Here is a 26733-nt window from a genome sequence, read left to right on the forward strand (position 1 = left end):
GTTAGATTGGCCTAACTGAACCCAGATTAGGCAGATCTGGGAATGACTTAATTTGATTAATTTGAAGCTTTGAAAAGAAATCTTGGTGTGATGAAGGGGCAAACAAATATATTTTTGGTTGAAAATTCACAAGTGAGTATTTTAGGGTGTCCAAGGTCTAAGGGTAGTGTCTGATTGGTTCAGGGGGGTCAAGATTGTGGAAATTGGGTCAACGAGAGGATCTGAAATGGAATCTTGGTTTGACGGATGGGTAAATGGGGGAAATTTGGGTTGAAATTTTATGGATATGTAGTTTAGAAGCTCCAAGGTCTGGTGGTGGTGTCTGATCTAAAGTTCAAGTTGTAAATGGGAGTTAATCAGGGCCATTGGATTGGTACCAAGCATATTTAATGGTGGATTTAGGGGTTTTTTAAGCTGAAAGTTGGGTTCTTTAGGCTTTTTAGCATTTTTGAGGGATCAGAAGGGTCTGATCGGGTGGTTGGGGTGAATTTACGTTTTTGGTGGTGCATCGAGCAAAAATCAAGTGCTAACAACCATCAAAAGCCAAGAAACACTCTATATTATCTCTTGACACTCACAAAACAGGTGCTATAATGAAAAAGGGTGGAGTACAAAGAATTAATGCATTCTAGACTATGTATAAGGGGAAGAGCAAAAGGGTCATATATAGAGGCAAAACTTTATGGGTTCTAGCATTTAGGGATCAAAGATATATAAGCAAAAGTATATTTTAAGGGAAGATCCATATCGAGTCTTGCCTTGATGATTCTCCTTTAGAGGATGGTGTGACTCCCTATGCACGAAACCCTAGGCACTCATGGCATCTTCTTTGATTGATCAAAATGTTGCAACTCTGAAGCCCTCATTTGCTTCAATTCTCTCGTCTCTCTCCTCTCTTTAGGCCCTCAATCAATGCCCTTGTTATACAGTCGAGTTTGAAACAAGGTGAACCGGTTGTCTTCTTCCTAGTGGTGTTATGGAGAAATCATATGAGGTTTTGAAATGGGTGCTAATCAGAAAATGTATGCATGACCATCCTCCTCTGTTGGAGATCAAGGATTTTATTTGCAAATTGTTTTATCTACAGAGTAAAAGCTGGGTAACAATGATGAAAATGACTTCCAAAAGGTATGGATACGTGAGTTTTTCATAATAAAGTCTTATTTTCATATTATTCAAGTGGGTTTCAAAATTTGAGACTAGCTGGGAACCCTTAATTGTCCCAATATGGATCATTTTTCCTTTTTTGCCTAGGAACTTTTATGTTGAAAATTTACTTTGTTCAATTGCTATGGCGATTAGACTAGTGATTAAATTCGATCAAGGTACAACCACTCTTTCAAGAACATTTGCAACTAGGGTTTGCATTGAACTTGATTTGTTAAAGAAACATTCAGCCAGAGTTTGGATCAAGTCTAGATGTGAAGGGTTCTGGCAAGATATTGTTTATGAAATCCATCCCTCCTACTTTGATAATTGTTATAAGATTGGTCACTTATGGGAGGACTACAAACACAACAATTTCAAAAAAAGATCTAATAAGTTTGAGAATGTTCAAAAGAATTTTTCTAGTGAAACTATTCTTGATGAGGCTATATATATATTTAAAACCAAAATATATATATACAAATATATCAAAATATATATTTTGAAAATATATATCTGATATATTTCAGAATATATATTTTTTCATATATATATTTATTATTTTAAACTGAAATATCTATATTTAACAGTTTTAAATATAAAATATATATTTAAATTAAAACCAAAATATATATTTAAATATAATAGGTTTTTCATACAAAACTTGAGTTTTTTGTGCAAATATATCATAAATAACCAAAATTTTTTCAAAGCATAAACAAAACACAAATAAAATATATCAACTTTTAATATGCATTAAATTTTAAAAATATTAAATAAAAAAATACTAACCTGTGAATGTGATGCTTGAGTCTTGAGAAGTTGAAACTTGAGAGTTGAGATTTGAGAAGATGGAAGAGCCAAGTGAATGAGTGATGTTGAAATTTGAAAATCTTGAGAGTGCTTGAGCCTTGAGAAGGTGGACCAGAAAAGAAAGAGTTAAAGAAGAATGAAATTTGGAAGAAGACTAGGACTTGCAATGCTTAGAGAGTAGAGAACCTCTAGTCTAAGAAAGAAAAGACTCATATTTGCCTATTTGGTGTAAAGGATAAAAAGAGTCAAAGAAGAATGAAATTTGGAAGAAGACTAGGACTTGCAATGCTTAGAGAGTATAGAACCTCTAGTCTAGGAAAGAAATGACTCCTATTTGCCTATTTCGTGTAAAGGATAGTAGGATACCTTAGAGAGTAGAGAACATCTCATTTAATCTTTCAAAAAATGCAAGAAGCCAATCTTTCTAAAGGTGTAGGGACTAGGGATTTTACTTTCCTTGCAATGCTTGCTATTAATGCCAATCCTAAAGACTATAAAGAATAGATTACGAAGGGCCTTTTGTTTCCTCTTAACTATAATCTCTTAAGAGGAATCTTTTAACTTTAAGAGAAAAAATTGTTGTTCATTTCCTCTTATCTATTATCTCTTAAAGTGCAACCATACAACTTTTTGTTATTTTTAATGATACCCACAAAAAAGACAAACAAAAACTTTCATATATGGGGTCAAAATAGATATTTGATAATTTTTAGAATTCAGAATTCATAACAACATTTTCTACATTCAGAGTTCCGAGGAAAGAAAAGTTCGCCAGTACCAATATACCTCTTAATGTAATTATTGCACTTTCAGATGTCAGACTTCAAAGCAAACGAACAGACCCTAAGTTAGTAAGTAACTAGAAAGAAATAGGATAGAGATAACCTAGTTAGGTAACTCGGTTTAGTTTGGCTGTGTGAAAACCAAAACCGAACCGAATTATTAGTTTACCCATCTTTACAACCTGAAACCGATTGGTGGTGAAGAAAAACTGGCCAAATCGGGTTGGATCAGGCCGGTTTGGTCGGTTTGGCATTGTTTGTGAATAGCCCTAGCTGATACTGTAACTAATGCTGAGAAAGTCCATGAACAACAAATTGTGCCTAACCATATCACTCTAGAACGCCAAGATTAGATGTTACTAAAAATCCTATTGAGGTTCAGTAAACAAACCATTTGTAAATCTATGAAAAGCCCCACATCCTGGTGTTGAAAGATGAAACTTTACTTTTGGAAAAAAACTGACAAAATTGGAGAACTTCCTGATAGTCGGGTACAGTCTGAACTCTGAACACAGGAAGGATGGTTCACATATTTTTGTTGATGATTTAAAAAAAATTCACCAAAAAATGGAAGATAGAGTAATAGTTTTGCGTAGCCTTTTTGAAGGTGAAGCACAAATAGTGTCTGATGTTGACAAAACAACAAAGAACAATGAAATGGTCCCCATGGCTCACTCTTTAGATACCCCACCTAATTAGCACGTTGGCGAGGAAATAGTAGTTGAATCTGCCTTCCAACAAGTTAAACAAAAAGGCCAAAAAAATGAGTACAATGTTCCCCATCAGAAAGAAGAGTGACTCTAGATCCCAAGTAGGTCAAGGTGCACCCCTTTCCTTACATAATTAATGAATATTTTTTTGGAACACCAGAGGTTTGGGAAATGTCCCCATTATACGTCAAATTAAAAAGTAGAAGAACTTACGTGATGTGGGCCTGTTAGCTTTAGCTGAACCTAAAATTTCTGCCACGAATATGTCCTCTCTCATGCAAGGATTGAACTATGGTGTTTTCTAGTGAATAATGCTGATGAATTCTGGTTGGTGGTGTTCTGGCACCCAACCTACACAATTTCTTCTATTTTTTCCATGGACTATATTATTTGTTGTTTAGTTGAGATGTTGGGTTTGGACCCATTTGTGCTTTTTGTTGTGCACGCTAGATGCTTTGTGCAGGAATGGAGACATCGATGCCTCTCACTAATGCATTGAATAGTATATGTTTTTCTTGCCTTCTATTGGGAGATTTCAATGCCATTCTTGATCCTACTAAGAAGCTAGGTGGTCTTAATCTGAATCATCAATCCCCGAGTGAGTTTCAAGACTTTGTTTTTGCTATTGGCTTATAGGACATTGGTTTTAGTGGGAATGTGTTTATTTGGTGTAATAATTGAGAAGGCCAAGCTTGTGTTTGGGTTTGGCTTGATTGTGGTTTGGTGAATAGTAACTGGCTAATAAACCTTCCGACCTCTCTCGTTATTCATCTTAATAGTCTTTATTCTAATCATTGGCCTCTTTTATATAAGTTGTCTATTGATATAGTCAGAAAGCCATCCATGTTTTAATTTCAACATATGTGGTTGAGTCATAATTCTTTTCTATCTATGGTAGCTGAGAACTGGAACCTCTCAACTTTGATTATTTCTTTGCAAAACTTAGTTTTTAAGCTGAAACAACTTTGTAGTGGTCTTCGGACCTAGAACAAAGAAGTGTTTGGAGACCTTTTTTAGAATATTAAATTAGCTTAACATGAGATGCTCAGAAAGGAAATTGGTCATGCTAAGAGTAATTGATCAAAATTTTGAATAGTTTGAGAGAAGCCAAAAAACTCTTCATCATTGGCTTTTACAGGAAGAGAATTACTGTAAGCAAAAATCAAGGGTGAAGTGGTTAATGGAAGGAAATCACAATATGAAATTCTTCCATGCAACATTCAAGGCTAGTCAAGTAGTCAATGAAATACTATGATGAAAGAAGTCAGTCTTAAAGACGGGTCCCCTGCTACAGATCCAAATCAGATTATTTTGGAGGGTATTTGGTACTTTGAAAATATTCTAACAATGGAATCTTGTCACATGCTTGAAGTCCTTGTGAATGTTATTCTTCCTATTATTATAGACTCAGAAAATTTGTAGCTCATCCTCCCTTTAACTACAAAATAGATTAAATCAAAAGTTTTTTCTCTTTGTAAGGACAGAGCTCTTAGCCTCGATGGTTTCACTGGTTATTTCTATACCTCGTGCTTGGATATTATTTGTGAGGACACCAAGATTGTTGTCTGGGAATTCTTTAATGGTATGGATCTTCCTTTGAGCTACACTTTTGCTTACATTTCTTTAATTTCTAAATGCTAGAGTCCATAAAGCTTTGCTAATTGTAGACCAATTAGTGTTTGTAATTTTTCCTACAAAATTATTTCCAAAATATTGGTGGATCAACTTAGTAGTCTTTTGGTGAAATTAATTTCTCTTCAACAGGTCAATTTTATTAAGGGGCAAAATGTCCTTGATAATATCAATCTAGCCCAGGAGTTAACTCAGGAGATTTACCATAAAATTAGAGGAAACAAAGTGATCATTAAACTGGACATGTTGAAAAAGGATTGATTAGGACTTCCTCTTTTTGGTTTTACCAAAATTTATCTTTTTTGATGATTGGATTGCTTTAATTTGTAAAGTTTTTTGCAACTACTAGTTTTCTATTAAAAACAAAGGAACTTTGTATGGTTATTTTATGTTATCCAAAGGTCTTCGACAGGGAGGTCCCTTATTCCCCTACCTCTTTATCATTATTGAAAAGGTCTTAAGTAGAGGTTTATCTAAGTTGTTCTTTCATAATTCAGAGTTGTTTATCATGCATCGAGAGATTGTCCCTCTATCTCTCATTGCTTGTATGGAGATGATACGATCATCTTGTATAATGGCTCTATTTCTATAATAAAAAAAGTTGTTTCTATATCTTTGCTAAAGCTTCTAAGACTTGATGTAACATGATTAAAATGGCTCTCGGATTTGACAAACAACAACTTCCTTGTACCTATTTGGGAGTTCCCTTACACTAAGGGAAGGATGGATAGGTAATTACAACAAAGGGTAGTGATGATAAGAAGAACACAATTAAATTTAATTACTACAAGAAACCTAAGCATATTAGAGAAACCTTCTAGAAACTGTATCCTCATTTGATGCTGGATAGGTTAAAAAATAACAAGAAGGGTGAAAATGCTAATGCATCCAATGTACTAGATAATGAGAAGAGGTCTAATGAAGAGAAGTCCACTATGGAGCAATTAACAGTTGTGAGAGTTGAATTTGAAAAATATGGGAAGCTTCAGAATCACTTGGAAAGGGAAGTTAGCTCCACCTCTATAGGTAATTCAAATCTATAGCCTTTGCCCACTCAAGGACTCGTGCCATTGCTAATCAAGCATCATTTTTCAGGTAATTGGTGTATCTCTTGGATTATTGGTTCAAGTTCATCTGATCACATGACTAGTATACTTAACTTTTTTTCTACCAACTTTTACCTACCCGAGATAAAACTTCCCTTGTTGATGGCTCTCTTGCTCCTATTTTTGAAAAATGAGACATTAAAGCCACCAAGACCCTACCCTACTTTTTGTCCTCCATGTACCTAAACTTAATACTAACCTTCCTTTTTTGTTAGTAGTTTAATTAAATCATTGAATTGTTGCATAACCTACTTTCCCACAAATTTTGTTTTCTAGGTCGTGAAGTCTCAGAAAGTGACTGAAAGTGGCAATGAGATGAACATGATACACTTGATTGACATGCCTAAGAAGAACCAATTATCATCACAAAGGGTGGCCTTAGAGTCAACCATGTCTAAGTCTTTTCATAAAAGTATGTTATGTCATTTTCATTTGGATCATTTGTCATTTTCTTCTTCGCATCTTTTATTTCCCGAGTTGTGCAAAAGTGTTCTAGTATACAATGTGAGTCATGTCACTTATCAAAGCATTGTAGAAATTCTTATCTCTTAAGAAATAAAAGATTCAAATTTCCTTTTGATAATGTGCATTTTGATGTGTGTGGGTCGTATAATATGCCTTCCTATTGGAGGTTATAAATACTTCATTTTGTTCATTGATGAATTTTCCAGATATACATGAATTTATTTGATGCATTCTCATGATGGGGTTCCAAAATTAATAAGGCAATTTCATGAACTTGTTCTCACTTAGTTTAAAACTCATATCAAAGTATTCTGATCTGATAATGCTAAGGAGTACTTTGATAATGATCTTTCTACATATATTGCTGACTTTAGAGTTATTCATCAAAGCTCTTGTCCTTGCACCCTCAACAAAATGGAGTAGTTAAAAGGAGAAATTGACATGTTTCTGAAATTTCTAGAAGCATTTTGTTTGCCTCCCATGTTCCTATAAAATATTAGGGAAACATTTTTCTTACCAAAACTTATTTGATTAATCGTTTACCTTCATGGTTCCTTGGGTTCAATTCCCCTTTTAGTCTTTTCTTCCCTAACGAGGATATATTCTCTATACCTATCAGAGTGTTTGGTTGTGTATTTGATATGTACATATCCCCAGTTCACAAAGGCACAAACTTGAATGAAAGGCCAGGAAATGAATCTTTCTTGGGTATGCCTCCACACAAAGGGGTTAGTGTTGCTATGATTCTCTTAGTGGCACCTAGTTTGTTTCCATGGGTGTCACATTTATGAGTCGTCTCCTTTTTATCAAGTTCTTTCCCATGGGGGAAAAGTCTGTTTTTTTTTTTTTTGATATTTCTCTCCCAACTCTTGTCTTTGGTGACATCTCTGGTGAGTCATCAGCTATTCCTAGTTTTATTGTTCCTCCTACTAGTCTTCCTTTGCCTACCACCCACCTGTGGAGGATTTATCTTCAATATAGATATGGATAGGTTGTTCCCCCTCCATCACAAGAGCCTCTTGGACCTCCCATCATATAAGAGGAGTGGATCCAACATCTTCTAATTTGCCTTCACCCATTATACCAGACATTGACCTTACCATTGCCATACAAAAAGGTAAATGGAAATGTATTGCACATTGAATTTCTAAACACATTTCTTATGGCTTGATATCTCCCTCTTATTACTCCCTTTTAGCCTCCATAAGTTATCTATTGATGCAAACCTGTTCCAAAATATGTGTTGGATTTATTAATTGAGACAGGTAAATTTGTTCCAATACCTATTAATGCAAACCATAATTTATCTACCATCGATGGGGAGTTATTGGCTAATAGGGGAGTGTTTCAGAGGCTTGTGGGGAAGTTGTTATACCTATGTATGACACAACCTAATATATCTTATGCAATGAGTGTAATCAGCCAATTCATGCATGCTCCTAAAGACACATTTATTTATTGCTGAAAGGATATTATGATATTTGAAGGGATCTCTAGGGAAAGGTCTTCTATTTGTTAACCATGGACATAAGAGGATAGAGGCATATACAGATGTAGATTGGGCAGGAAGCATTGATGACAGGAGGTCTATGCCTAGATGTTGTACCCTCGTTGCTAGTAATTTAGTTTCTTAGAGAAGTAAGAAATAAGTGTTTTGACAAGATCTTCAGTAGAAGCATAACATAAAGCAATGGCTCATGGGTGTCAAAATTGTTATGGCTTATATCATTGCTAGGAAAGTTGGGTATTAGTTATGACAAACCAATGATGTTGTATTGTGATAACCAGGTTGCTATTAAGGTTCAAATATCGGAAACGCCAAGTGTATTGTAAAGGCAATTTTAATAGACGTATCGGGATACGCCTTAGAAACGTTATGCGTATCGGAGAAAAACTAATTAGATACACATAGATACACTTGGAAACACTATAAATACTTTAATAAATCATAAAAATACATCAACAACACTAAATATAAGACCTCAATGTGGTATATATACATTAAATTAATATATTTTAATGGTTCATGAAGAAATATATTATAGCTAATTATAATTTCATTAAAAACCTTATGCTTAACTATAATTTATAAATTATAATTCTCAAGTTTTAGTGTTTTATGGGATGGAAAAACCCCAACTCTCCTATCCAACCATAAAACATGCATTGGCACAATTTTTATGTGAAAATATAATTAATAATTATTTATTGTTCATTTCCAAAAAGTATAAAAAATAAATAAACATTATATAATATATTCAAAAAATAGTTATTAAAGAAGAAATTTCAATTTCTTTGTGGATATGGTAGATCATCCATAGAATTATAATATATTCAATTATTGTGATCAAATAACAAAATAAATAAATTAATTATTTTTAATTATAAAAATATAAAATAAAAAAATAATTATTAAATAAGAAATTTAATTTGGTCTATGAATATGATAGATCATCCATAGAATTATAATATATTCAATTGTTGTAATCAAATGATAAAATATAATTAATTATTATTTATTTTTAATTTCAAAAAATATTAAAGAAGAAATTTCAATTGCTCTATGGATATGATAGATAAATCCATAAATCTAAAACATATTTAGTCTTAATAGGTAGAGAAAAGTTACATTTTCAAATTTTTTGTTAATTTATATTTTTCCCAAATATCTTCATGAAATTTCCATAAATCTCACCGATAACACAACAAAATTGTGATTTTGAATGTAAGAAATGTAGATAAATATAAATTTAAACATTCAAGAGAAAAAAAAATCACAAGATATTATAAAAAATTGAAATAAAAAACTTATTTTGCCCTATTTTTTTCAAAATTTGAAAAATCTTAAAAAAATTAATGATTTACACTTGTTTCTTGCATACTTTTGCAAATTTAGCACTCTAGGAATGAAGTTTGGAGTTCTAGAGTCATTTGGGGGGTGAAATAAGCCTTATTTCAGGGAAAAGAAGTTTGCTTCCCCCTATCTTTTTTAGTTTTTGGCCATATATTTTTCATCGATACACTATCGATACACTTTGATATGCCACCGATAGGCATGAAAAAAGACAAAATGTCTAATTTCCATGTGTATCCCATATCTATTTTTCAAAGATACGATACGATATGCCCAGTATCTATTTTTAAACCTTGGTTGCTATCAGTATAACTCACAACCTCATTCAGTATAACAAACCCAAACATATTGAAGTAGATAGACATTTTATATGGGAGAGAATAACATCTAGAGAAATCTATCTACCATTTATTGTGTGATAACAATTGGCAGATATTATTACTAAGGGAGTTCTTAAGGCTAAGTTACAAAACTATATAAGTAAGTTGGGCATGATCAATATCCATGCTCAGCTTGATGAGGAGTGTTGAGATATTGGGGCGGACAACTTTCTCGTAGGCCCTTTGTTTATTTCTTTTTATTTGTTATCAATATGGGCTTTGGTTATTATGGGCCTTAGGCCCCCTTTTTATGATTATCTCATTTATTCTCTTATTCTTGTTAACGACCACCTTACTAGGGGCAATTATATAAACTTGCTTTTAATTATTATAGATCAAATAAAATAGAAAAGAAGGCTGGGAGAGCTATGAACTCTTCTTCCCAAAATTACTTTCATTCATCTTTTCTCTTCTTCTTCTTCTTCTTCTTCTTCTTTTCACTACTTCAGATTTATTTTTTCCTTTTTTTTTATTGATTAAACCCATTGTTTTACAACATCATATGCCATCTGATTTAATATATTTTAAGTTAGGATTATATATTTTTATATATTATTAATTAATATTTTAATTTACATTACAAAAAATTAAAATATTGTTTATCAAACATTTGAGAATTGATTTTTTAGTTGACATTTTTGTTAATGTTAAAAATTATAAATAGTAAAATAGAAAAAATGATATAATAATTTAAATATAATCGTTGCATATGTTTTGTGTCTTGGTCTTTAAAAAATAAAATAAGAATGACTTGTACATATATTGAAATTGCAATATATTTCTTCATACATAATTAAAATATACAATTCCTATGTATTTATACATTATTTGTAGTTATTTTAACATTAAACTTAGTGTTAGTAATATATTTGTGGAATTTATATTTATTTTCTTAGTATATCTAAGTGTTTCCATATTTTACATCCATATCTATTCATTTCCAAAGCGCATCTTTGTTTGCATCCATATTCAAATTGTCCAATATGATACCCGATACCAATATTTTAATCATTGTATCAAACACCCATTGATAAGTATCGTGTGGAAATTTTAAAAATTTTGAACCGACACCCACTGATATATATCATGTGGAAACTTCGAACCTCCCCACCTTGATTGGTTATTCCTAGCTCTCCGAACAACTGAGAAAAAAGACCCACCAGATTGTCCCCATCAAACATACGATGGACTGTATATATGGCCCCATGATAATATAAAATGTGGGTACAAAATTTATTTGTTCTCTTAAGAAAACAAATTGGGATCTGCTTGTAGAGTACACCTCATACCAATCTCCTAGCCACATCCCACCATGTATTGGGAACATCTCCCCATGAATAATAAATACAAGTATGGGAGATGTTCTTGATGTGCGGCCAAGACATGCTGTGAGGTGCGCTATATGAGGAGCAAATCCAGACTCTAAGAAAATGAGGCATAATTAAATTCTAAAATTGGGGGTTGGGGATATGCTACCAACCTAATGCTCTCACCAACAAGTTGTTGCACTCGTAAATTAACATCTTCTATAGTTTAGGTTGTGCTTATTTGTGGTGTAAAACAACACCATCTGTTAGGTTTTATTGGCATTTGGATATAGTGAAAAATGTCATCAACAGTTTGGTTTTAAAGGCATTTGGGTGGAGGTTTGGCTTACATCATAAATCCATGTAAAATGTCACTTATAATGAAGTTTTACACATTTTTCAATACTCACTTTTTTTCAACGGTTTATTTTTTTTCAAGCGGTTCGTGTAAAACTCCACTAATAGAGATTTACACTCCAAACAAACGTAGTTGAGAGCGTTGTTGGGTGCAGATCTCTCTCTCTCTCTCTCTCTCTCTCTCTCTCTCTATATATATATATATATATTCCATGTCAACATGTCTCTCCTTTGAGAGAAGTTATTTATCTATTTTTTCCATTTGCATTTTCTCTTATTTTATTTTGTTTTGAAAATATAAAACAATAATCATTGCTTTTGATTAGATTAATAAAATTGCACACTATTAGAGATAGACCTTTGGGTTTTCCAAGCCTTATTATTTTAATGCATGTCATTATTACGTTTAAAAAAGACATTTAAGAGAGAGAGAGAGACATTTGGGTTTTCCAAGGCCTCTTATTTTAATGCATGCTACTATTACATTTAAAAGAGAGAGCGAGAGAAAATAGTAATAATATAAATCAAATAATATAAATAGTTGATGTTAAACAATCAAAAAGTTATTAATTTAAAAATCCACTAAATTTTCACTCAAAATAAATATTAACAAAACTTAATAAATATTAAAAATGTGTTTAAATTCCACTTAAAAATCAAACTTAATAAGCACTAATAAAATAAGAAATTTAAATATAAAAAATATTAATTGATACTTTTAAACTTTTAATAATATTATTAGATAACTTATGAGTTGAGACCTTTATTGTGCATAATGAACTCATTAAAAATGAAAAAAATTAATGAAAGTTTTAAATGTAGAACCCATTTTATTGATAGTATTTTATTGCAAAAATTACTGAATAATAATGAAAAATATCAATAATTAATTAAAAATATAAAAATATTAATTGATAGTTTTAATAATATTATTAGATAACTTTGTATTAATGCATTTTTAATTAATTAATAATTTTTATGAGTTGAGACCTTTATTGTACATAATGAAATCATTACAAATGATAAAAATTAATGCAAATTTAAAATGTAGAACATGTTTTATTAACAGTATTTTATTGTAAAATTACTCATATGCAAAAATTACTAAATAATAATGAAAAAGTACCAACAATTAATTAAAAATCATGAAAATTATGAAAAACCTAACATAATTAAAATAATAAAAATATTTTATATTTATAAGGGTATTTATTGAAAATAATTAAAAAGTACAATTAATAATATTTTATTATTAAAAAATACCAAAAATTATTATAAAATACCCAAGCTAGAAATTCTTGAAAAATATTGCAAATTAGTTGTATTTTTATTAACTATGGTATTTATTTAGTTATTTAATTTATTTTTACTAAAAGCAAATGCAAATTAATTTTGTAGTGACTAATATGCAAAAATAAAATATGAAAATTATTGAAAAATATTCATATGCAAAAATTATTGAGTAATAATGAAAAAATACCAAAAATTCTGAAAAACCTAAAGCTTAATTAAAATACTAAAAATAATTTAAAAATTTAAATTATTTGTATTTTATTGCAAAAAATACCAAATAATAATGAAAAAATAACGCATTTTAATTATTAATAATAATTATTTTTAAACTCTAGTTAATAATAATTATAATTTAAGCTATAAATAGTAGAAAATTATATTTAATTACCTTAAAATTACATTTAATTAGTTTTAGCCAATAAATTAGCAATATTTGTGAAAATATGTTAATTCTTGAAATTAATGTATTTTAAATAAATATAGTAATTTAATAATTACAATATTTTAATAATAACTAAAAAGTAACAAATCGTTTATCACTCAAGTAACTATTAGATCTATAAATTTGTAGGATTAAGCAATTATTTTCTTTTGAGTTAGGTCTAGCTGAGATGCACCATGCCCACACATTTTCAGGGATAATGAGATTCAAAGTCTAATTGGCTAACAAACTTTTGGAGTCCAATGATGGTTTTAGTGGATAGGGCCCAAGCTAAATAACTCAAATGTGTGGGCATGGTTTTAGCAGATGCACCATGCATATCTGGTAAATATTATTATATAATATTTAAATAATAAATTTTATTTTGATATATATATATATATATATATATATAAATGTTATATATATTTATACTAAACTACAATTAAATAAAAATTTTAATTTGTAAAAACCCATACTTTTATAATTAACACGGGCCTCTTTATCAACAAAAAATGTGCAAGTCCGAGCTCAAGCTCGAGCTTGTGTCGAAACCCAACCCTTATATAAAGCCCGAAGCTCGAGCTTGAGCCGAAAGCCTAATCTGTACACCAAAATGTCTTATTTTTAGTATACTTTTGTAAACTAATATTATATTAATTTAGTAATAATTTAATAATTTAATAAACTAATTTGTATTATCTAATAGTAAACCGATATTTATTAATAATTTAAGAAGCATATATATATATTATTTATTATATATAACATAAGTATTTTTTTATATATGTAATAGTGTCATGCCAGGCTTATTTGAGAAAGCTCGAGCTTGAGCCCATGGGCTTGAAATTTTGTCCAAGCTTGAAAAATAACAGGGTTAGGTTGAACCGTCAGGCTACCTGGCCCATGAATAGGTCTAATTGTATATATAAACAATTGTATACATTAAAAATCATATGAAATAAAAATTTAAACTTCTTTTTCATTTTTTTTTAAATGGACCTCTCATAGCTTGGCCTAGTTTGCGGTTTGGCTTGGTCCAAGGCTTATCTCATGAACCAGCCTAACCCACGACACGACACGGGCCTGTGTGGGCCATGCCGAACTGACCCCCCAAATTATCCCAAGGGAGGGAGGTACGACCTAGGACACCCCATGGGCCAGCACGACATAGCCCACACATTGTATGGGCCACATGTGGGTTGTGTCGTGGTAGCCTAGCACGACCCGATTTACACCACTACTTGAACTCATCCAATATTGGGGACAGGATAGGGAAATTTGAGGATTCCTTATCCTTGATGAGTGGGGTGCCTTGCCCCTAAACTCGCCTGACATTGAGGAGTGGTTGCCTTACTCCAAACTGGCCTGACATTGAGGGCAGGGCGGGGATGGGGTAGAGTGTTTTGACTATGGGGTAGGGACAGGGATGAGATGCCCTCCCTACCCTGAACCCACCTCGTTGTCATTCCTATATAATTGTTAATTATTAGTGAAATTAATAAAAATATTAACTTTTGTAATTTTATTTATTTAAAGTTAATCAAAATTTCATTTAAAAATAATAAGAATAATAATAATAATTATTATTAAGATTACTACAAATTAATTTTAATTAATTAATAATATTTTTTTTATTAATTTAATATAAATAATAAATAAAACTATTAAATCTTGGGAGAAGTACCAATCAGCCAGATCAAAATTTACTAGGCCCAAAGTAAAGGGGGAATGCATCTTGACCTTGAATTGATGCCAAATTCATGGCAGGATGTGGTTTATAGGGGGAGAGGACTACTTATAAGATACTGGAATTCAGAATTCTGCATCGTGTGTTTTCGTACTTTTCCCTTAAATGTTTCACATTTTCTCGTACATCGCACGGGCCCGCTGGTGTAAACAATAAAGGAAAAAGGTTACATGCCGTGGTAATTGCTAGCAGACGGATTTCGGCCCCCACAGAAAGAAACATCTTAATCAAGTTGCACGCAGATTTTGAATTCTTTGAAAGCGGAATCCAAAGTCAAAACCTTTTTGATATTTGTAACGCGGGATTCGGGATCCAAGAATTGGGATACTGAGATATTCCTTCCTTCCACCTCCACGTGAAAGGCATTCTCACTCTCCTCGCTTGTAGTAACTCCCGCTTTGTTAAATACCCCGCAGCTTTTCCCTTCAGCAATTCTCACGTTTTTCCACGTGGCAGAATACGCTCGCTCTCTAACCTATTTACCACTTACCGTACATATATCGGTTGGAAGGGGGGAGAGAGAGAGGAGGTAGGTGCCTAGGTGGTCGTGGACTCGTGGTGTAGCGCTCGTCATGGTGTGGTGGTGAAGGGAAAGGTGAGGTAAGAAGGGTGGGTTGGTTTCTTTAGTTCAGTGGGCTCGTTTCTGCTGCTGATTTGTATCTGGCTTTGACTTCTCGAGCTTCAAAATAGTGGTATAATATTGCGTCAAACAAATTTAAGAATTTAACACTTTCGTTTCGACGCATTCTTCCTTGATCTGAGACTTGGAGAACTCAATTCCTTTCTAGAAATCTGCAATATCTGTTGGTACTCGCCGGTCCTGGCAAGTTTCCAACTTTCTCCCACCATTTTTCTTCGTTTCTGTTGACTTTTAGTTGCTCGATCAAGGGTTTTTTATATTGTCTATCCCGCCATTTTTCTGGGGGTTTTCTTTTTTGAGGTCTCCTCAGTTTCCAGCTTTGATTTTGGGTGAGAGTTTATCAGCTGTTTTCAATTGTTTGACATTTCCTCTGAGATTCTGTTTAACGTTTTTCTTTTTGTTACGATTTTCAGTTGTTGGAGCAGGAGGGCTTCTCGGGTTGTCGTTCGAGAATCAAGTGCCTTTTTCTTTGTTGAGTAATGGCGAACATCGACATCGAGGGGATCTTGAAAGAACTGCCCAATGATGGCCGAATCCCCAAGACGAAGATCGTGTGTACGCTGGGTCCGGCTTCTCGATCCGTGCATATGATCGAGAAGCTTCTCAGAGCCGGAATGAATGTTGCCAGGTTCAATTTCTCGCACGGGACCCATGAATATCATCAGGAGACATTGAACAATCTCAGGACCGCTATGCAGAACACTCAGATCTTGTGTGCTGTCATGCTTGACACTAAGGTGGGTTTGCAAGTCTTTTAGCTCGGAAATTTGATTTTTTTTTAAAATTATTTTTAATGAATTTTTATGGTTCTGTGGTTATTTTCCATGAAATGTGGTTGATTTGTTACCAGATAGTGTTGGGGTAAACGTATAATTGACTGATGAAAGAGAAAGGCTGCAGTTGAAATGCAGCTAAGAATGTTTGTCTGTTTAATTTGGGTATTTATGAAAACTTTCTTCAGATTTTTTTTAACGCAGAACAGTTCTAGAAGAAAAGCTATAACTGAGTTATATAATGTGCTGTCATGCTTGATGCTGGGGTCGGCATAACATAGGAATTCTGATAAATTCTGTTTGTGTGCTATTAGTGATCTTCATGGAGTTTATTATATACTTCTTTAGTTAGATTAGATTATGCCTAAGAAATATTATTGCTTTTATTCTCTTTTCCCTTCTTCATCTATAAAGTTTATTGCCTTGTTTTGTCTTTCCTTACCTTTCTTCAGACTTCAGAGTTGGTTTTGTTGAACTGTCGAATATTAGGAAAAGAATAGCTAAACTGGAACTAAATCTTAAACCGTTTGTTTTGTTGAGACCCATGTTATATGCCTAAGATGCTATCCAAATTCAAGTCCAGATTATATCTTGAAACCAAATAACTAACATTACGTATTGGTTAAGTGGTTATTTGAGAATTCTCAGCTGTTAGTGATTTTTGGAATTGGAGAACGAGAAATATGGAAATGTGAAACACTGCGGTGTAGTTTTCTAACAAGAAACATGGGAATGTTTTTTTGGACGACCAACTTAAGGATAGTTAATTTGAGTTTCTTACCAATAAAAGAAGTAGTTTAAGTTTCTCTGAGTAGCCATTAAGTGATAGTTTTCTTTACTAACAAGAAGGTTCTCGCTATGTATAAGTATGTACATGGATTAATTTATTTGAATTAGAGAATTGAATGAATTGAATATGATTTCTATGGTATTTTGTGCCTTGGTTATATGGTTCTCATACTACCTCAGAGGGTGACATTTGTCACTGATTGATCTGAATCTAATCTTCCATTTGAGTGGTTAAAGTTAAATGTCAAAAATTAGTCTAAGTCTGTTCGAACAATTCTCATTTTTTATTAGAATTTTTCTCTATAACAAGCAATTCTGAGCTAATGTCTTGACCAGTATTTTGGATTTTTTATTTAAAAATAGGTTTAATTTATTTTTTATTTTATTTTTAATTTTATAAATTAAGAAAACTATGAATTGAGATTTTAGGCCAGAAAAGGCATTTCTTGGCCAAAAAACTGTGCCAAGGCACCTTTGAGCTTTGGCATTTTGCAAGTTGCATCACATAGATAGTGAAAAGTTACTAAATAAAAAAAATCTAATATGACCATAAATCACAAAGTTATGGCCTCTAAAGGTTTTTGCACCTCTTCCCTTTTTTTTGTGGATGGGCTAGGTCTCCATCATTTCTTATTTTCACCATCTAGAGCGTGAAAAGCAGCCGAAAACCAGTGGTCACAATAAAAAGTAAACCTAAAATTGAAAAAAAATTAAACCTAAAAATAAAAGTATAATGTAATTCTTTTTTGATAATTGAAAGGTAATTTCATTAATCAAATAGACTAAGCTGTTACAGGCATCCCATGGAGAGGCACGAGGTGCAGCCTCTCCTAGACATTACAGAGAGACAAAAAAAGACGAGAAAAGTTACAAGCTTGTCCAAAATAGCTCTTCCCTGGATACCCCTGGATACCCCTTGTTTGGCAAGGAAGTAAGCATTTGCTGACCTGCTCACCCATTGAACTCTAATTGTCATGTGACTTGTTAAGCATTTAAATTTTTTCATAAGATTCCTATAGCTCCATGTAACTGAATCAGGGTTCAGCAACCAACCCACAATCACCTTAGCGTCCCCTTCAATCAGTAGTTTCTTTATCCCAAGTTGGTTGGCAATCTGAATTCCTTGTATAGCAGCCAACAACTCAGACCTTGTTGAGTCACCTACTCCCACTGAGCCTTCAAACAGTGATAAGATATTGTTCTCCTTAGTTCTCAAAAGTCCTCTAGTCCTTGACAATCTTGGATTTTCTTGGTTGCTCCCATCAAAATTCAGTTTAGTAAAGCTTTCAATGGGGGTACCCAAACTGCTACAGTTCTATTTTTTTTTTCTTCGAGGATATGTTAACTATTACAGCCCAACTTCCGATGGGGGTACCCAAACTTGGTACATTATATGGCTGCTCCCATCAATATAATGTAATTTGCAACTTGTTACCCATCGTCCAGTCAAGCGGTTTGATGGTTCAATCCCTTTTGCTATTTTCTATTTTGCTAGGAGATTTGGAAGGAAAGAAATAGATCTTTGGTCGCCAATAAAGGCATAGGGATCAAGTTGTTTCTTGAGTGGAAAGAGATTTAGGGATTTGGTCTTGATATTTACAGAGTTTGAAGGTGTTTCAAAGGAAGGCTTTGAAATAACTTTTTGTCTTCTTTAGAGTTTAGAATATGGGAGGTGATCTCTTTGTAATTTTGTTCTTTTTTGTATATTTGTTTTTGGTGATTTCTCATCACATCTTGGATGTACATTTATATTCTTATTAATAAAATTTTCTTTTTTATTTTTTTACCAAAATAACTAGTTCTCGCAGTAAAATAATTGAAACATAAAATTAAATAATATAATCATAGTTGTCAAGGCATCGCCTAGGCGACTAGGTGCCCTTGGCTGGGTGCCTTGCCCAAACGCCTTGACTTTTAACAACTAGGTGCCCGCCTAGGCGACAAAAGTGACAAGGTGGGTGCCTTTTATAATATCATTTATATTGTTGTATCTTATTAGTGTATGTGTTAAAAGATTTTATTATATGTTATATATATATATCAATTATACCTTGTTTTAATGTTTTGTTATTGAAGTTTAAAAATCAAAGGGTTTTGAGGAGAGAAAAAGAAAGAAAGAGGAAAGAAGGAATAGAATTATAAGGAGGTTCTTTTTTTTTCTATTTTCTCTCTCTAATTAAATAAAATAGAAACTCCATCCTTGTTTCTTTTATTTTGCTTTCCATCTTGAATATTTATTGTATAAAGTTAATAACCTTATTTAGCTGCCTAATTGATATGAAATTGCTCTTTTAAATACTTATTATAGTAGTATTATTTTTGAAAATAATGAAATCAGTATATGTAAAAGGTTTTTATCCTTCAGATGTGATGATTTTCCACATTTTTAGAGGAAATTTAATGTTCTTACTAAAGAGAATTGCCATTTTTTCAATTAATAATATACACGCTGAATTGTATATAAAACTAGGGAACTAGACAAAAGTTAGTTTTTATATTATAAAATTTTTATTGCCTTGGCAACTAGGCGCCCCCAGTGTCGCCCAAAATTGCCTATTTGCCTTGAAAACTATGAATATAATGTAATTTATAACTTGTGACCCATTGTCTAAGTAAAGTGGGTTGACAATTTCAGTGGTTTTGAGTGCTTCGATCAACTAGGGGTCAAAAGCATTATCTTGACCATTTGACCTTATCGTTCTCTCATTTGCATCACTTGGTTTTGGTATAGAAGGTTAGTTAAACTGGTTTTTGATGGATGCAACATATTTACATCCAGATAGTTATCTTTTGCTTATATTACTTTTGATGTCAATTTATGTTGAATAAGAAAAGATATGGGGATAAAAATTTTGACTAAGCTTTTTAAATACTACACATTTTAATAGAACAAATAATATTTTTTTTTACATTCATAAAATATAAAATATTCAAAATTCAAAATCAAAGAATTGAGTAACAAATTAATACATTGTTACTCAATTACTTTGGGAGATTGGATGTGTGGAAGAGGAACATTCTCTCTTTGGGAGGTAGAATTACTTTGATGAAGTCAACACTAACCAACCTTCTAGTATATTTTTTCTCTGTGTTTAGAATCCCCAAGAAGGTGGTATGTAGGTTAGAAAAGGTGATGAGGGACTTTTTGTGGGAGTCGGGAGAGAGTAGGAAGGATCATTTGGTAAATTGGGGAGTTGTGACTAAAAGCAAGGAGGTGGGTAGTCTAGGAATAGGGAATCTAGCAAAGAAAAACACAACTCTGTTGGGAAAGTGGTTGTGGAGATGGCCGCTTTAAAGGGAAAAGGCTGTGGGTGGCTAGCATTTACGGTGTTTTAGGAAATGGCTGGGGTGCTAGTATCTTTGAAAGGGCAACTTTGGCTTTGCCTCGGAGAGCTATTGGTAGCATTCTTCCTCTTTTCTTAAATCATGTCAGGTATGATGTTTGCTACGGGAACTTTGTTTTATTTTGGGAGGATGTTGGAATTAGGGGTGTAAACGGATCGAATTCGAATAGGATCAGGCAATATCCGAATTTGAATCCGATATCCGAATTCAATTCGACATCTAATGAATATTGAAAATTAATATCCGAATTCAAATCCGATTAAATATTTGAATATTCGATTCGATTCGATTTGAATTCGATTAATTAATTATTTTAGATAATTAATAAATATAGAAAATAAATATTTTATTGATATAAAGTATATAAATATATAAGTTATTTATATAACTTAATTATTATATATATTATATAAAATATTTTATATATTCTATATAAGAATTAAATAATCGGTCAAATTCGGATATTTATCAAATCGAATCAGGTCATATCCGAATTCGAATTCGAATAACTATTCGGTAAGAATAGGATATCCGAATTCGACCTATTAGATATTCGAATTATCCAAATTCGATTCGATTATGTCGAATATCGAATTCGAAATCAGATTTTCGAATTCCGTTGACACCCCTAGTTGGAATGGTAATTGCGCTTTGAAAGATCTTTTCCCTTCATTGTACTATTTCTTTGTTGAAAAAGAAGCCTATTTCTAGTTTCCTTGTCCAGCCTTTGGTTCCTTTGTCTCCCAAATGGGACTTAGGTATCAGAAGGGGTTTGAGAGATAGTGAAGTTGGGGAGGTGGCTCAGTTGCTAGAGGACTTTTCACTTGTGCCTCTTTTTTCATCTATCTTTGTTCTTTCTAGGTTCTCCCTGTACCTTCAAGGAGTTTCACTGGAGAATCAATACTATGCATAATCTGCAAAAAAGGAGACCTTATCTTTGCTTGTCCCCTAACTGGGTTTTTTTGTGCAAGGCTAATGGAGAGGATTGGTTCCATTTATTGGTCTCTTGTCTTTCTGGTGCAGAAATCTGGGATTGTTTCTTCTCTTTCTTTGGAAACTGGTGGACACTGCCGTTAGAGGTGAGAGGTTTGTTTTATCTGAACATGTTTCAGTGGCCTAAGAGGAGGGAAAGAGTACTTTGGAGATGCACAAGGGCAGCAGTACTATGAACTATTTGGGAGGAGAGGGATGCAAGGATCTTTTTCCAAAAGGAAAGAAGTGTAGAAACAGTGGAAGAGTGTATAGTGGTAAAGGTGATACATTGGGTGAAAACCTTGGACTTATTTTCTCATTTTTCCTTTGATGACGTATGGAGGAATTGGGGCCAGGTGGCTGCTAGTTCAGCCAGAAGGAATATAACTGCTGTTTCTTGGATTCCTCTTGAGAACAAATACTTAAAGCTTAATTTTGATGGAAGTAGCTCTGTTTTCTGGACCAGTAGTTGTGGTGTGGGTGACTCAATAAGAGCCGAGATATTAGCAGTTGTCCAAAGTTTGCAGATAGCAAGATGGTTAAATTTGAACAGGATAATTGTGGAAGGGGACTCCAAGATAGTAGGGGGCTGGTTACAAAACCCAGAGACGGTTATTTGGAAATTCAGGGATGAGCTGAAGAAGATCAAGTCTCTCACTACTAACCCATCAGTGATGTTTCAATGGCAGAGGAGGTTGGCTAATGGATTGGCTGACTTTCTAGCCAAGCAGGGGGGTAATAGGGATCAGCTTTTCTGGGGTCAGTTGTAATTTTTCCTCTTTCTTCTTTGCTGTGGGTTGAGGTGAATCTCTCACCTCTCCCCTGGCTGATTGTATTGATGTCTTTCTGATTTTAATGAACTTCACTTACCTATCAAAAAAAAAAAAAAATAATACATTGTTGTACAGCATTTTCAATACAACTTAGGTTGTGTTTGGCATTATTGTTGTTTGTACTAGAAACGTTTGGGGGTTTATTAATACAAATTTTTTAGAAATTATCTTTTCACATCACATCAGATAACCACTTCTGCTAAAAAAATATATGCATTTGATTGGTTTTGGCATTTATAGTAGAAACATCAAATTTGACATTTCATGAAGAAGCAACAGTACCAAATGCTGTATTGATAATTTCTTGTTGTAACCTGGTTTTTCTAATTAATGAAATCTTTTCTGTGTTGCTGATAAAAAAAATTCCAAGCATTTGTGGTAGAAAAAATATATTCTCATAAAATTTGTATTGACCAACCTAAAATGTTGCAAGTAGAAGTGTCAATGGTACCAAACACAAGTATGGAGGTGAGGCTTCAATGGGTACAAAGGGCAGCAAACAGCTTTGCCGATAACTTAGCAAAGCAAGGGATTGGAAGGGATCAAATGTATTGGGCAAAGCTTACAAAACAATTGTATATTTATACACCATAATGTTTCATTATTAATAAAATTTGATTGTTGCTGATCCAAAAGAAAAAAAAAGGAAAACAACAAAAAACTTAGCATTACAACCACCAAACATTTCCTAATAAACTTTCTTTAACAGACTGCTGGCACTTGCAGGCCCTACTAAAAGTCCTATTGGTTCCCTGACTTCCAATGAATCTCTCTAAATTGTGGTTAACCCCTTATCTTGTTTTTTCTTTTCTATTTGCATCTGAAGGTAAAACATGGATTCAACTGGACCACACCAGCTGATTGAACTGGTTTATAAGATCCAGACCCTTTCTCGTTTACAAATATGAACCACCCTGTGAGAAACCATTGATTTTGGCGAAAACCAATTGAACCGGGAATTCTTTACATTTTTTACTTCTATACTTAAAATTTACTCGACAATGTCAAAAATCAAGCTGGTTAAACCATGCTAGAATTGAATGTTTCCACGAGTTTCCACCGTAGATTTACTTCTGAGTTGCAGTTTGATTCTTGTTATATCTTACCATAAACAAATTGGTATGAATGGTAAGTGTTTTGCTTGAAGAGCTACTTGGCATTTCTGCCTTGCACCTCATTTCCTCTTTGTTCTTTTTGGCAGGGACCTGAAATCCGAACTGGATTCCTAAAGGATGGAAAACCTATTCAACTCAAGGAGGGTCAGGAAATTACAGTAACTACTGACTACACCATCAAAGGGGACACAGAGATGATCTCTATGAGCTACAAAAAGCTTGCTGTGGACTTGAAGCCTGGTAACATCATCCTATGTGCAGATGGAACCATCACCCTTAATGTCTTATCTTGTGACCCTGCTGCTGGAACCGTGAGATGCCGCTGTGAGAATACTGCCATGTTAGGCGAGAGAAAGAATGTCAATCTCCCTGGTGTCGTGGTTGATCTCCCCACACTTACAGAGAAGGATAAGGAAGACATATTGGGATGGGGTGTACCCAACAAGATAGATATGATTGCCTTGTCATTTGTGCGCAAGGGATCTGATCTTGTCAATGTCCGACAGGTTCTTGGACCCCATGCCAAGCGCATACAGCTTATGTCAAAGGTATGCCAAGTTATCTGAGTGCAAAATCATCCTGCTTGATTGAGTTGGAATAATAAAATATTGAGGTATCCTTTACATAATGGACGAAAATACAGGCTTAGGGGCTTAGCCAAGATCCATTTTGTCCTACATAGGAAGTGTAAATGAAAAAGTCAATTTTGGTAAGAGCTGCCCTTCCAATGTCACATTCTTCTGGATGGATGTAAATGAAAACGTCAATTTTGGTAAGAGCTGCCCTTCCAATATCACATTCTTCTGGATGGATGAGAAAATCTCTTCCAGTAAAGAGAAAGCGCCAGTGTCTAATGGTTAGGATATTTTCATCTAATCCTATAATTCTCAAATGTAAGAGTTGTGGGACATATCGAATATTGGGTTTTACACCATCTGAAGATTTCGCTGTTGGTGCTGAAGGGTTCCCTTGATTTCCTCTTATTAACATTATTACATTGTTCCTAATGATATTTATAAAAGAAGTATGCTTTGTCTTGTTTATCGTCTAGTAACTGGTTATCTTTTAAACTTTTGAAGGTTGAGAACCAGGAGGGAGTGGTCAACTTTGACGAGATCCTGCGTGAGACTGATTCATTCATGGTTGCTCGTGGTGATCTTGGAATGGAAATCCCAGTCGAGAAGATCTTTCTTGCTCAGAAGATGATGATCTACAAGTGCAACCTTGTGGGCAAGCCCGTGGTTACTGCCACCCAAATGCTTGAATCCATGATCAAGTCCCCCCGTCCCACTCGAGCAGAGGCCACTGATGTTGCCAATGCTGTCCTTGATGGCACTGACTGCGTCATGCTCAGCGGTGAGAGTGCAGCTGGAGCCTACCCGGAGCTTGCTGTGAAGATAATGGCCCGTATATGTGTTGAGGCAGAGTCCTCCCTCGATTATGGTGCCATTTTCAAGGAAATGATTAGGTTAGCACCTCTACCAATGAGCCCTCTGGAGAGTCTTGCCTCCTCAGCAGTCCGAACAGCCAACAAAGCCAAAGCAACCCTTATTGTTGTGATGACTCGTGGTGGGACGACAGCTAAGTTGGTAGCCAAGTACAGACCTGCAGTGCCAATCCTTTCTGTTGTGGTCCCTGTTCTGACAACAGATTCATTTGACTGGACATGCAGCGATGAGACTCCAGCAAGGCATAGCTTGGTATACAGGGGTTTGATCCCACTACTAGCTGAAGGATCTGCAAAGGCAACTGATGCAGAGTCCACAGAGGTGATCCTAGAAGCTGCACTCAAGTCAGCAATACAGAGGGGGCTATGCAAGCCAGGTGAGGCAGTGGTAGCACTACATCGTATAGGAGCTGCCTCAGTCATAAAGATATGCATTGTGAAATAAAATGGAAGGCAAAGGCGTAGTATATTGTTGCTTCAATTTTGGGAGAGCAATTATGTAGAGTTGTTTAGTTTATGGTACCTTTTGTTTTTGTTGAAAAAACTGCTATTATAATTCTTCCTGGCCTAAGTGGGCTGCAGCCTACAGGGAATATTTTTGATTTATACTTTGGTTTTTCTTTTCTGGTAATATGATATTCTTCCTTGGATACATTATCATTCAAGTATGTGATTTTGTTTGTCAGGTGGTGCTGATTAGAATGATTAATTGGGTTTTTAGTTTTTACCAAACATCAGCTAACAATACCACATATACCATACTGAAGAGGAATAAGGGTTTGATTGAGATTGAGGTTTCTACTTTTTAGCCCCGGCTTGGGAGTGCTTATTAATAAGTAGCTGGTACTATTGCTTGGCTAATTAACTGACTGTCAGTGGCTATTATTTGCTCGTGGAATATAGGAGTAATTGCACACAGAAAAGGAAGAGGATAACCTTCCGCAACCTCCAATAAAATGACTCACCGACAGACATTTATCAAGGTTTAAGCAATATTACTCTCAACAGTGACACGAACAAGGTCCTACTCTTGAGCAAACTGCAACGCCCAAAGGATCGCAAACGCTTCTGTTTCTTCCTCAGAGAACAGGTATGAAGTTTCTACATTAACCCAGCACCTTAAGAGTTCAGACGAAGTCTCCACACAAACAAATGAACCAGGGGATTCGAATATTCAAGTGGGCATTCAACCCTAAAGGGATGTAAATTGGACTGAATTTGGTCCAATCCAATTAATCAAGGTTTTTAAAACCGAATCAGACAATTAATCGGTTAGGGGTCCGTTTCCTGGGTTGAATGGTCTGACCGTTCGAATCAAATGGATAGTCTGTTTTAACAAAAAAGAAATTTAGAAAAAAAATAAAAACTGGTCAAACCGTTGAACGGTTCAACCACCCAGGTCAGCAGTTTTCTGACCAAATCAACGGTTTTTAAGGTAAAACGGAACAATTTTTTTGATTTGACCATCCGGTCCAATCTGGTTTTGAAAACCATGTGCATTGATTCCAACCCAAACCTAGTGCATTGACACTCGTATTCTTATCTTACATCAAAATCCAATCCAATATATCTGGATTGATTCAATTCAATATATCTTATTGGTCTATCCAAATCAATTTTTAGAAACCGGTCCCATTGACACATTACACTTTTGCTGCATGATTGGATTCGATATTCACTGTCCTTGTATAACTCGGGCAATTGTTGACCAAAAAGAAAAAAAATAAAGTAAATTTTTAGGGAGAAGTACCAATCAGCCCAGATCAGAATTCTCTAACCCCAAAGTACAGGGGGAATGTATTC

General features: G+C 33.9%; 1 protein-coding gene across 5 annotated transcripts; it reads left to right on the plus strand.

The window, feature by feature from the left end:
* Nucleotides 1–15476: 15476 nt before the first annotated feature.
* LOC104610148 (pyruvate kinase, cytosolic isozyme) lies at nt 15477–25595 on the plus strand. Of its 5 annotated transcripts, none has more exons than XM_010276639.3 (4): nt 15477–15616; nt 16070–16393; nt 23570–24031; nt 24563–25595. In XM_010276639.3, the coding sequence occupies exons 2-4, from the start codon at nt 16136–16138 to the stop codon at nt 25373–25375; spliced, it is 1533 nt and encodes a 510-aa protein (XP_010274941.1). In that variant the 5' UTR covers nt 15477–15616; nt 16070–16135; the 3' UTR covers nt 25376–25595. The 5 variants fall into 5 exon arrangements, with proteins under 5 accessions (XP_010274941.1, XP_010274944.1, XP_010274942.1 ...); XM_010276642.3 differs by having other exon boundaries at nt 15494–15611; XM_010276640.2 differs by having other exon boundaries at nt 15586–15839.
* Nucleotides 25596–26733: the final 1138 nt, after the last annotated feature.

The sequence above is a fragment of the Nelumbo nucifera genome, chromosome 4, assembly GCF_055504915.1.
Source record: "Nelumbo nucifera cultivar China Antique chromosome 4, China Antique-T2T, whole genome shotgun sequence".
Lineage (NCBI taxonomy): Eukaryota > Viridiplantae > Streptophyta > Magnoliopsida > Proteales > Nelumbonaceae > Nelumbo > Nelumbo nucifera.